Source organism: Crocodylus siamensis, chromosome 4 (genome assembly GCF_052110815.1).
Source record: "Crocodylus siamensis isolate JL-2025a chromosome 4, ASM5211081v1, whole genome shotgun sequence".
Lineage (NCBI taxonomy): Eukaryota > Metazoa > Chordata > Crocodylia > Crocodylidae > Crocodylus > Crocodylus siamensis.
In genome coordinates this window covers 165,893,245-165,906,891 of record NC_143398.1, presented here as the reverse complement: position 1 = coordinate 165,906,891, position 13,647 = coordinate 165,893,245, and the positions used below count along the sequence as shown (strand labels likewise).

Here is a 13,647-nt window from a genome sequence, read left to right as displayed (position 1 = left end):
TTCATTTGTTGGCTTCTGTTTAATGAGTGAGAGCTTCTTTTAGAGAACTGAAACAACAGGATCTGAAGCTAGAACCAGCCTTTTGCATAAAGTTACAGAAGATACCACTACAATCTTTATGGTCACCTTTTGAAAATAATTTAACTTCACCCTTGTCCTGAAGTCAATGACTATATCAATTCTAAACATTGCCACAATAACATCTCTTAATTAAATGGAAGACAAGACAGATTTTTAATGACAACCACTGAATACCTGAAGAAAGAAAGCTAAAGAAAAAGGAGTTAATGCATGTGTGTGTGCATGTATGTCTAGGTATGGGTATCAAAAGGCAAAAAATCATGGACAGAAGGTAAAGGTTCATTTGACATACTGCTTTCTATCATGTAGCCACTCCCTGTTTCTTCTGAAAGCGGTGAATAAAAAATTAACTTAATTTTGGGCAAAGCTTCAAGATTTTTATTGAACAGTATATAACTAATAAACAAGATTATACACTTTCTGCATTTTCATGGAAAATAGACTGTTAAACACAGCAACAGACCTCCTGCCTTGTGGACTGATGCTAATTTAGCATTCTTAAAAGCAAGGACCCAACAGAGTTTGAGTGTCCTCCCAGCAACAGCCTAATAGGGCTCCTGCAGTGAGACCTTTCTCTCCAATAGCTCTGTCAGCATTAGCTCAGATACAATCAATGTTACCTCCAGCGCAGCATCCAGTGACACAATGCCAGCAAAAGGAGCTTAGATCAGGCTTTTACAGCAGCAGTGTCATCAGTGCTAGGCAGTGCTGATGTTGCTGTGGGAATGCTCAGCACTAATGCAAGAAATGGCATCAAATTTATAGCACTGAATGGAAATTCATCATTTCTTTATACATTAGTGTATTGTTCTGCCTCCATCCCACAACTCCTTCAGTTATCACTGCAATGACACACAAGCCTTGGTCTTAATAGTGTTTGGTTTCAGCTGATCAACAGATATGCTGAAATTTGACAATAAGATATTTGCCTGCAATAGCAATAGCTCTTAATGCTAAATATGTATGTATCTGTATGTATGTATATATATATGTATGCATGTATGTATGTATATATAGATACACACATACACACATGTATGTATATGTACATATGTATGTATATAGATACATATACATATGTGCATGTATATACACACAAACACACACACACATACATACACGTACATATTGGTACAATACAACTCATAGAACCAATGGCCAAAATATAGCCATTTTTGGGTGATAGGAGTATCCTTGAAATATTAATGCATGACCTTCTTCTTCATTTATTCTACTCCAAACTGTAAAAATTACAAGGTATATTCTCTTCTCCCCCCACTCTATAATAAGAAATTTGAGTTTTATTTGTTTAAATTAGGAAGCCAAATAACAGAATCTGCTACAAATCGCCCATTTCAGTTTTCTTCTTTTAGTTAACGGTGATATGGAATGGTTTAAATGTCTTCTGTGGTTCCTCTGGAGGCATTTTCACATAGACCCCAGTAGTGAGATAATGTCTTTTCCGTATCTATAAAATATATGAACAAAATAAGTTTAATTCTGTGTGAGACTTCCCAATGCAGACACTGTTAATCAGTCACTGTAATGATTTGGGAAACAGTAATAAGCAAAAGACATTGGGTTGATAAAGCCAAGTGGTGTTTGTCCAAAGGAGCAGCTGTGATAGATTAGCTTTTAGGTAACATTCAGAAAAACTCCTATTAAATTAATAGTAAAGTGGGTGCAGGTTGCAAAGTTCAATGCCAAATCAAAATTATCAGTATTTAGATCTATGTGTTTAATTTAGTTCATCTAGCAATCTGCTTTCTGGATCTAGCTTTATTGTTCAGGGTGTTTGGTTCTGACCGTTGGGATTGGATGTTTTCTAACAGGCAATATACCTTAAATGACCTACTGTCTTTAAGAGAAAAACTAACTAAATGCTCTGATTCCTTATTGCCTTCAGTCTGTGCAGCTATTTACACCTGTGCACAGTGAATGTAAAGCACTACCAAATACAAAATCTGCACTGTCAACAGTGGCAATTTTCTACGTCTTCATAGAGAAGTGGACAGACAGCGCAGTGGGTAGCACTGAAAAACCAAGACAAAGATGTGGAAAAGAATATGCATAGAGGCTATGTAACCTTAGATCCCAATAAAGGCTGGTGAGCTTCCGCTTGGGATTTCAGTACTTTCTTGTATCAGAAGCTAAAAAAGAATCAAGTTCACTGGTAGGACATGACTTCTTTCTGCTACTTCGGCTATGTAAAACAGTCATAAACTGGCTTAAATGGATGGTCAAATGTGGTTATTTTTTGTCACTAGCAAGACAACAGGAAGGGGCAAGGGCATTCCAGTGAATCCAGTACCTATTTTTTTCCTATGGTTTTCTCTTTCCTCCTCTTGTATCTATGCAAACTATCATAATTTTATGCTGTTACAAATATGGTACTTACTGCTCTGCTCAAAAGAAAGGCTGAGATTATGATACTGTAAAGAAACAATCCTGATGCAGCAGCTCCTAATATCCAAAGGTAAAGGTCAGTGTCTGGGCAGGGCTCAGGATCTGAAACAAATCAAATTAAACATAAACCTGGTGAGAAATCCACTTCAGTTATAGTGTACTGCAGCTGTCTATGGTAAAACTCACCAATGTGTTAGTAAAGCCAAACACTGTAGTCCACACCCACTCAAAAATCCCATTTTTCTCTGAAGAAAATTGGCTTGGGTAAGGAACTACATGACTTGGCCTCTGCTATTTATGTGCTTATACATACACATTCATTTAGGCATGCATGCATGATAAATGTGGTATAGTCACATGGTTTTCATAGTCAAGCATGTAAGCATGACAGTTTGATAAATACATTATGACTACGTTATCTCTCTACAAGTAGCTTTTAAAGGGATCAAACATAATAATTCTAACTTGAAATTTTGTTTAACCCTCTATATTGATTCCTGTAAGACAAGGTAGCAGCTCACTTAGTAACACATGAAATAACATAGACTCATAAAGCTATTTTACTCACCAATGACATAGAGCTGTGTCCCATTGCCTGTGTTCATAAAATAGGGTGGTGGGTACATCCTCTCCATCTTGCAGATATACAGACCAGTATCATTAGGCTGTAGCCCTGTGAGAGTGAGAGTCACGTTGTTTCGGCTAGGGCTAACATGACACTGAATGATCTTTTCCACACTGAACATCTCATATTCAGTTGTGTAAGTTGAAGCACAGATCTCCGTGAACTGGTTGCCTGTCTGCTTAAGCAGAGTCACTCGGATTTCCTTTGCGTTCCCAATGTGCTTATATTCACACACCAAGCTGGCAGTTCCTTTCCTGTTTGCCAGGACCATTGCTGGCTGGGTCACTTCCATGACTGTGATAAAAAAAAACCAGAGCATTCTGATAAATGCATGTGTTAAAGAAACGTGCTTCATTAATTTGTGCATTCTTCATTAAAACACATAAAAGCAAGTTAAGAGATTCCAGCATAAAAAGTTTTAGTCCTGGATAATTTACACAAGCTCTAGTGGATCCTTTTGAAATCTATAGGAGACTTTGCTTCATACAGAGTTAATAGACTTTTTAAATGTCTCCATTGATATACTAGAAATTGTGTAGAAATTAGTACACTCTGCAGTAAATCTCAGTATTCCTCATATATCTGAATAGTATGACAGACTCATAATGGATCTATATGTCTATTGTCAATATACATGTCTATATACCATAGTTTTCTGCTTAAAGCAAACTATTGTTAATGCATAAAATTTAAAATAAAAGTAAGATTGATTTTCACTTTACATTAAAATTGATTAGGTGTTGCAAAAATTTAAAACAAATTTTCTAAAGGTAGAAATAAACACTTAGACTAAGATCCTATGTGGAAAATTTCAACCAAGAACATACTTTACTTGATTATTAGGGCTAAGACTAGAATGGGTCCAAAACCATTTCTGCAAACATTTTTCAAATTCTTTGTTCAGATTTTCAATCAGTCTGGCTTCCCCAACTATTAAGGAGTTCTAAGCCCAAATACTTGTATGTTATGGATTCTCATAAAATACTGAAAAATTTAAAAACAGGAAGGGAAAATGTGCTACAGTAATTTATAGATTTATGGGTTACAGTCAACTGCTGTTATTCATCACTCTGTAGTTTCCATTTTCTATATTAATGTACATAGATTTTGCTTTGGTAAAGATTGCAGAAACTGACCCACTATCATGTGCTCAATTCAGTTTTGTGTTATGGCGAGTTCAGAGAGCATTTATGTCCTTCAGTACTGCAAATACAAAGGGAAGGAAATTTTCTCTGCAGCAACGATTTCTTTGCGAAGGTCTGATTTAGACAAATCCAGCTCTTTTTATATTTCTGATCTATTCAGGAGTCTTTCATCACAGCTCTAGAAACTGGGCTGCTTTGGCATCAGCCTGTTCTTCCAGAGAAGTACCATTGCATTTTTTCTGTTCCAAATAGAATTCCAAGACCTTCCCAAACTACTACTGAGAGACCCGGCATCAAATATATCCTGTCCTTGTAATACTGAGTCACTGTCCTGCATAAAGGTGAAACTGAGAAAATGCAGACACCCCCAGCCACCTTGTCTCCTTTATCTACCCACCTTTAGCGATGCCAGTGGCTGTGCAGAGAGAGCCGATGGTGATCAATAGCGCAATCATTCCAATGCAGAGATGGATATCAAAGGGGACAAAGCTGGCTGATGTCCTCTGACTCCAGACCAAGCTGGAACTGTCAAAACTGCAGGGGAAGGGCAACACCTTTGAGGATACTGAATCTTTGAAATGTTTGAACCCACACAGATTCAGTGTATATATAGCTTTGATCCTAGTTATATACACACACTGTACCTGAAAGGTATATGAAGCTTTGTTTTGGTTTTACGAGAAAGGAAGTAGTGGGTTTGATTAGTACGTGCACAGTTAACCACAAACAGCATGAACAAAAACAACGATTCAGCAAATGGAAAATGTATTCAATCCGAAATCTATCATTCGTTCTTCTTTATGAGCTGGGGGAGGAAAGTTAATAGTCTAATAGACCAGTTCAGCCCTTTTGGCACTGCCAGCTTTCAAGTATTGAGGGTTTCTGCAATCACCAGGAATTTCCTAGTAGGAAAGCATGAAGAAAAATATGTGTACATATATGGTTATACAGTGAATAGATGCAAACTAACCTTTTGATAGAGGTCTTGCCTCCTACCCCCACAATTTTGTGCTAATTTTAGTATTTGTGCTTTTGATGGTTTGAAAGTGCCATTCCCTCCTTGTTCAAAAAATCTGGTTAAAAGTTTGAATGTTTTGATCTTTCTAAATCTAAGCAATGTGACCTGAAACAGGACCACAACTTTTTATATTTTCCTATCTCCAAATAGTGTTCATATGTCTAGGTGTTTAGGTGAGAATTGCCAGCCACTTTCCCTGTTTATAATCCTTTACCCACCTGAGAAAAGTGTCATGAGACTGACACATGAAATGCACTGCAGAAGCATTTAATATCCACCTTGCTTATAGCGGCTGTCTAAGCTTTGAGAACCATCCTGTGTTTTTTAGTGACAGGCTGTCAGGTCAATGGCAAAGGAGTATTTTAAACACTAAATACATACATTTACATAATAGGCCAAATAAATGGTTCCTTTTTTCCCCTCTGTGAAGCTGTATAATGACTTCATTTGCATAGCTAGAGTTTCATCTTAACCAATGTTCAAAACATCATGTATTAAGGTATAAATGAGTGTAAGTTGAAATTACTGGCTTGGCCTTGACACTAACATATCCAGGATAATGATAAAATTAACTTTTATTCTTTTTTGCCTTGGATTTACATGCTAAGTCAATAATTCAGTCACCCATAATTTAAACTGCTGGTGACTGAATGAGATTGTATGTTGATTATTCAATTACCTGATAAGAATTTACTGGGATTACCATGGAAAAATAAACATTTTCTGCTTCAGGTATCTGAAATAACCTTCATGTATCCCTTTAACAAGTATGAAAGATACAGAAGCATTACAACTCTAGCAAACATTTTAAGTGCCCACCCCCCTTTCCTTAGACTGGTCCCTTTCTGGAGTTGCCTTTTTGGATCCCTATTACCTTTTAGTCTAGTCTTTCCTCACAGGCCTTTTGTTGTAATAACTGTCCTTTCATCTGTGTAAGGCTGGAGAAAACAGTGCACAGAGCTATCCTCAGTGACAGGGCACTGACATTGGACTAATGGATGAGTTAAAAAAAATTCCCATTACAAAAATGTCTCTCCTATCCCTGCTCTTCCATCCACAGATGATAGGGAATGGACAAAACCATATTTGAAGACAATTCATAGTTAAATGGGCTCATAGACGAAAGGATCTGCTTATGAAGTGCTGATATAACTTGTTTCTTCTCTATTCAGTCTCTCATATAACCAATCGTTGATAGACCAGGACTCTGAAGCATGACCCCTGATGTGAATTAAAGCATCCCCAAGGCCTTATGACTGCTCTAACTTATCTTCTGTTTCATGTAGCCTCTTATACACTCAGTTATTACACCAGCCCTTTCCTCTCCATCATTTTAAACATCACCTTGTTCCCTTTCCCTGTATCCAGACCTCCTCTGATACATAGCTTATGTTGGGGGTCAACATAAATGATGATAGAGCCCTCATGCTGACTTTGAGTTGCGAGGTTTCTTCAATGGGAACCTTTCCCAGTTCTATTTCTATCAGCCTATTCATTGCTCCTATCATGCCTTCAATTAGAATGGAAGATTTTTGGACTATGTCTTAGGTGTTTTAAAGTATCTAGCCTGCTGTTAATTATAATAATATTAATTTTATCCCTAGGGCATCCCTAAATCACCAAATAGTAGGTTACTTTTGTACTTTATATGTGCTATCATAACTTCCATCATTATAGTCCTCATGAGGGATTGGACTAATGACCATCAGAGTTAAGTATTAATAGCTTGAAATAACAATTCAGTTTAGGAGGTGAACTTTACTCATGCCCTCAGTAGACAGCATACAGGGACACATCTTGAATTGAACATTGGGCTACACTGAAATAATTAGGTGCACTGGAATTAGATCATCAACAAATGTAAAAGATCTTTGCTATTTTAGGTTGATGTCTGGTGTTTTATTTGAACTCTATATATTTAGTTTAGCAGGGCAAACACTTTATCTTTAGTTTATTCAGGGCAAAACCTGCAGCTACCATGAAGTCAAAATTCCCATTACAAAATACTATTATTCACAATTATTTTCACACTTAAAAAAATTACACTGCCCTAACTATATTTTTCTTCAGTAACAGGAACTAAAAAAACCATATGTTTGGTTAATACCTTCAGATGTAATGGGGATAAGAGAAGTTTAACATTTGCATAGCATCTAGTTTCAGGATATCTCGTTGAACTCACAGTGTGAGATTTTGTCTAATTATGTTAAACAATTCGTGTTTCTAATATGTTAGCTCACCACAAAACCATCAGATTTTTAAATGCACTGTCATTTTTTTTTTTTAAATCGAGACCTCTAAATGAAATGGCTGAAGAAGAAAATTCTTTCTACAAAACAATACATAAAGGAGGAAGGAAATAACACTTAGAGTTGCTGGAAAAATTATTGTTTCATTACCTTTAAAGGATGAAAATCTCTTTGCAACGTAAGCCCTAGGTATGACCAAGTTTGGTGGATTAATCTTGGTTCCTGGGGAAAACACAATTCAGATGACAAAGCTATACAAAATAGGATGTCTCACAGTTCTGGACTTTCTGTCAGCCTTTAATGTAAAAATAACAGGTTGGATCCCTGCTGTGTACTGTTTAACAATTTTAAATTAACTGAATTTGGAGTCATCAGTAGAGAAACTGGCTTTTTCTGGTACATACGTGATAAATCTGACTGTGGATTCTTTTCTGTGAATGCTGGTCAGTCAGCTCTGGACTACTCTTCTAGTGTAGTTCAATGGAACATATACCACTGGTTTGTCCAAGTACCTGTGAGATTCTATAGTTATTGATAACTCCTCCTTTTAACCTTTCCCTCTACTGATGTTGATGCCAAAATTGTATACAATTAATTACATAAGACACTCCCTACCCAGGCACAAGGGTATCTACGGCTTACGTAATTCAGGCCGTATCTACATGAGACACTGACTGCATAGTCATTACTGCATGGTCATTGAGTACTTGTTTATGTACAGTTACCAGAGTTACTGTGCAGTAGCATTGCCAATGGCTTTTGTGACACTGACTGCACAGTAGTTCATTACTACTACACAATAGTGTCAAATCATGCTTCCTGCCACACCTGGGTGACTGGTATCTCCCAAGTCTGGGGGGGGGCACCAGCAGAGCACAACTGGGGGTGGGATCCTACAGCAGCCAGCTGGTGACTAGGGTCCCCCAACAGCTAATCACAGCAACTGGAGGGGGTCCCCCGGGGGCTGATTACAGTGACCGGGGGAGGGGGTCCCCACACTGAAGTACCCTCGTGCCAGCACTTCCACATGTGGCACAGCAGCCAACATCTGATGCTGACGTCCCACCAGCTGAGCCAATTTCAGGGGGGACACAAGCACTCTCCATGCCCCCCTACCAGCCAGAGTGCTCGCTCTCAGAGTGGGGCACCAGCGCTCTCAAAGGGGGCACGTGCCCCCACCCCGTGCTCCCCCTTTGCATTACTTATGCTGCCACACAATATTACTGCACAGTAGTAACAGGCTACTGCATTGTCAGTGCCTCATGTAGACATGGCCTCAGGAAGCAAATTACCCCGCGGTGCTCCAGAGAATATTTCAGGTTAGAACTGAAGGCAGCTACCATAACAGAAACTCTATCCTATAGCTAACTAGTTGTTATATTTGTAATTATTTCTGATAGCACCAAAGAGCCCTGATTTCAGATCAATGTATAGTACAAACACATAAGTTCCCTATGCAATGAACATGGTGAATTAGGCACCTAAAAATGTGACTCTCAGTTGCCAACATTCTGAGTATGTGGGACACCTAAGCTGGCCAGTAGGAAATGCCAAACATGACATGGTTAAAGAGAAAGGCATGTCTGAAATCCTGCAGGTGCCTACGTATAACCTGGAGTTAAGCCATGTCTGCATAATAAACTTCCCAAACGCACTGGCTTATTCTGAGCAGGTTGTCTCCTAAACCATAAGCAGTGTCTCTTTGTTGCCACCAATATGTAAATTAGCCTGCCTGAAACATCATGTGAATGTCACTACGCTACTTCTAATTTAGGAGGCAGCCTGCCCAAGGTAGCACAGCATACTCGAGCCCATCACAGTTAAGCACAGTAACTTTACCTTGTAGTAATGGCCTTAGACACCACCTTACGTGTGACTGGCGTTCACAGTCTAAAGTAACCTTATCCATTTAAGCACCCAAGATGTTTCTTTAAGTGTGGATAACCAGCTTAATCTTTTTTGTTATTGGTGGTAATGCTTCCACTGTCCTTTGTATAAAAATCTAGTGATTAGAAGACTTTTCCAGGAAGTGCGAGTCCTGGGTCTATCCTTCTCAGTGGGCACATCAACACATGCAGTTGATGTGCACCAATAAACTCCAGCACATTTTATGACAGAGTGTATTGCTCTTGGGCACCATGTTTGAACATGTGCCTGGGACTGCAACATGTTGAGCTGGGTCAAACCAGCCCCATCTGGCAATGGGCCCAGGGGTTCAGGCTCCCAGCCTGGGGCTGCTCTGACCCAGCTCAGCATGCTGCAGAAGGGCTGGCTGGGGCATGAGGGTGAGTCAATGCAGGGCTAGTTGGCAGGCAGCCTCCACACTGAAGTATCGTCATGGCCCCAACCAGCCCCTTCATGGTCTACACATGTGTTGGTGTGGAGTAAAAAACACTGTTGTGGGATAGTACTTATGTTTACAAGTACTGACCTACAGCAGAGATCATTAGTTTACTCCATCCTAATAGCACTGCATGTGTAGATGCTGAGATGTTTACTGCAGAGATAATTAGGCAATTTAGTAGTAAATGTCTCATGTAGACATGTCCAGTGTTAAGAAGTTCAAACCCACATTGCTCACTTCCAAGTAGAGTTCACCAACTACTAAGATACGGGCTATGCAACAGGGGGAGAGGGCACTTTTCACACTGGTAGAAGCTGGGACACTGTGTAGACAAGAATAGAGTATTTCTACGACCAGGAAGAAAAAGTACTAGCAAGAGCCTGGCTGTGTAGCCAAGCGGTTAGGGTTATTCACCTGGTAAAGGAGAGTCTTATGTTCTAGTCCTTGCCCTCAGGACTATTTATGCATTTTACTTTAAGCACTAATTTGCTAAAAAAACAACTTCTCCTGGAAATATAGCCCAGAACCAGGATTCCCTTTTACTGGGTAAGTACCCTAGCCACTGGGCTCCCTCTTGTGCTCTTTTTGGCTCCATGAATTTTGCATTCCATCCTGTATAGTGGCACAACTTCAACCAACTGCACCTCTACTATGATACTTAAGGCAGTTTTCTGGGAAAAGAGAGATCTGGGTTTAAATCCAGTCAGGCTGAGAGGGGCCTAAAACCCAAGCTCTCCCATTTTCTGGCTTAATACTCTACGCACAAGGCTGTGCTATCAAAGATAAGCCCAACCAATCTTCCTTCAGCAGTGTTCAAATATAAGTGACCATGGCTGCTGGTTTATGATGAACTGTTAGTTTCTGTTCAGTGTGCTCGGAGAATCATTGGAAGTTGTTAGGACACAGTTAGCTTGTAACCACTATCTGCAAAATCTGGAAAGGTTTTGGCAACTTAGGAAAACTGCCTCTAGATATGAGGCATAGGGACTTCAGAGGGCTTCAGGTCAGTGGGGGAAAAGGGCAGCCTGGGGAGTGGGGGAAATGCGATTAGCGAGTGCACTGAGAGATAGTTTAGGATGAATCATGAGGGGATGGATCAGAAAAAGCACCTGCTTCAGTCTTTAATGGCTTTAGAAGTGTCACTCACTGCCCTCCCACCTGACCTTTCAGACCACCCATCCTTAACTTTGCCCCTTTGCTTATAGTTTTGATATGTAGTGAAGGTTAAATATAAGGGTTTTTTATGTTACTGACTAAATGCCTATCATAGGGTTTACACTCAGGGTGCATTTGAGTTATGAAAAAGTTTGTGTGCTTTCACAGTATGTCAAGGTGATGACACAGAATGATGTTTTTATGGGACCAACTGGCAAGATTTGATCTATTTTGTTTTAATAAATGGACTCAGTATATGGTATTGAAGGTTTATGGAAGAGCATTTAGGCCTTGCAAATTAGTTTACTGAGTTTAACAACTAATATTAATAGGCTTTAAAGTCAGTAAGGGTCAAGAGTTCAGTTAACAATTTTGAGAGCATACATTCTTGAGTAACCAGCTAGAGAAATCTGAAAGGGGTCTGGCTTTCATAGTGTGGGGACTGGGTATGTCAGGAGCCTTGGTGGTATCTTTGTGAAGGAATCCATAGTTAATAATCTCTTTGGAGATTATTGACCAATACATTTAATATATCTTGCTTTCGTAGACTTTGGGGAATGAATCTCTGGAATAAGAAATAGGCTTGTTCCAATGTGCTATTAATTATTTTCATCTTTGTTTCTAATACACTGAAAAATATATGCAGTGTGGGGGACAGTGTAGATTGGTGCAGTGACAATGAGGGATGAAGTATTTTCTAGCAGAGGGGAGCTAATGAGATTCCTTTACTGTTTATTTTCAAACCTTTTAAAGAATTTATTTCTCAAAGGCATACATGCTGTGCAAATATATCACCATCCTCTCTATCCCATCATTCCCTGAAAAGTTGAGGGAGATACTGGGCCTGGGTTGGTAGAAGGAGATGACGGCTAAGAACCAACCTAACTCAATTCAAAGTATGTGCTTTTCCTGATCCATCCCCTCATGATTTTTCCTAAACCATCTCTTAGTGTGCTTGTTAATCACATTCCCCCCACCCTCATTCAAAAAACTAGAAGCAGGGCCTCACATTCCATAATCTCTTTAGACACAGAATTTACTAAAGACTTGCAAGGCAAGTCATACAAGGGAAGGCTGAGGGACTTGGGTCCCTTCAGCCTAAAAAAGAGAAGGCTGAGAGGGGACTTGGTAGCAGCTTACTGCTACATCAGGAGAATACATCAAGGGCTTGATGAACAACTGTTTACCAGGGCACCCCTGGGGAAAACCAAGAATAATGGCCACAAACTCCTGGAAGATCAATTCAGGCTTAACACTAGGAAAAACTTCTTCAAAGTTAGGGTGTCCAGACTGTGGTATAAACTCCCTCCAGAGGTGGTGCAATCACCTACCTTGGAAATCTTCAAGAGGAGACTGGATGGTCACCTTGCTGGGACTGGGATCACCTGACTCCATGAACACCCCGTGCCACCAGCGGCTGGAGGGCCATGTCAGCAGCACAAGTGCAGCAGTGGGAGCAGTGGGAGTGTGGCGACAGTAAGTGAGGGAGCTTCTGCAGACACTGTCAGTGCTGTCAGCGGCGGGGGGTGGCAAGTGCCAACCAATGGTCGGTGACCACCCGCCACTGCCACCAGCAGCGGCAGTGGCAGCCAGCCGGGATTGCGGACTGCCCATGGATGCCACCAGCAATGCCGGTGGTGGGATGGCAAGTGGCAACTGCCTGCAGGCACCACCGACGCCGTCAGCGGCACCTTTTTGTAGGAGGTGCACTGCTACACGCAGGGACTACACTTTGCCCCTGCCTGACCCCAGTTGTCTTTCCTGCTTAGTGCAGGGGGGCTGGACCTAACGATCTGCAAGGTTCCTTCCAGCCCCAGACAACTATAAATCTATGAAATCCAGTCTTAGTTACAGAACTTTCATTAAAATAGAAGTTAAGTTCTTAAGATTATGAAGAGCAGCCTGAATATAGGGATCAATGTGATCCCCATATTTAGTCCTTTTGGAAGGACTAAAGCAGGGGTCAGTACAGGTGGTTACTGTGCCATAGGTGCAGCACATGGTTGATTTCATCACTATGTCACCATAACGGTTCACTGTGCCGGGGGAGTTCACCGCTATGGCGATGTAGCTGCCAATCACGTGCAGATCCATGCCATAAGGTGACATAACACATCACTACGTCACCATAGGGGTACTTTAGATTACAATGTGTAGATGTTCCCTAAGGGTAGTTTATAATAGGCATTACATTTGGAAGTAATCCATTTGATATCCAGTGTAGACTAATAGAAGCATGCGTAGGAAATTCAAACATATTTTTAAAGGTATTTATTTTATAGGAGGAGAAAGGGCTATGAAGTAAACTGCCATATCAGTGAAAGGGGAGAGAAGGAGGATGGGCTTGTGGGTAGCACGCCAACAAGGGAGTTTTTCTTTCAAGCAGGAGCAAGATTATATCTTTAGTGCATGAAGAAAACAACTGTTCTGGATAGGCTCCAAAGAAAATCAGACCCTAAGCAAAGCTGGCAGAACTATTTTGAACATTGTAATTTTGATAAAAGGAGGATGAACAAGAGGAGAATTTTTGAGAGATGTTTGTGAATATTTCCCAGTGTTTTGATACAGCCCCAAGGGTTTGCGCCTCAGTTGTAAAAGTATAATTTTTTTTTCAAAAAAAAAAA

The 13,647-nt window shown here is 40.1% G+C and overlaps 1 protein-coding gene across 1 annotated transcript; it reads right to left on the bottom strand.

Moving 5' to 3' along the window:
* Positions 1-526: 526 nt before the first annotated feature.
* On the bottom strand, positions 527-13,117 carry CTLA4 (cytotoxic T-lymphocyte associated protein 4). The gene is made up of 5 exons (XM_090041679.1): positions 12,876-13,117; positions 4,655-4,791; positions 3,056-3,406; positions 2,480-2,589; positions 527-1,549 (listed from the first exon to the last, which is right to left on the bottom strand). The coding sequence occupies exons 1-5, from the start codon at positions 13,115-13,117 to the stop codon at positions 1,451-1,453; spliced, it is 939 nt and encodes a 312-aa protein (XP_089897805.1). The 3' UTR covers positions 527-1,450.
* Positions 13,118-13,647: the final 530 nt, after the last annotated feature.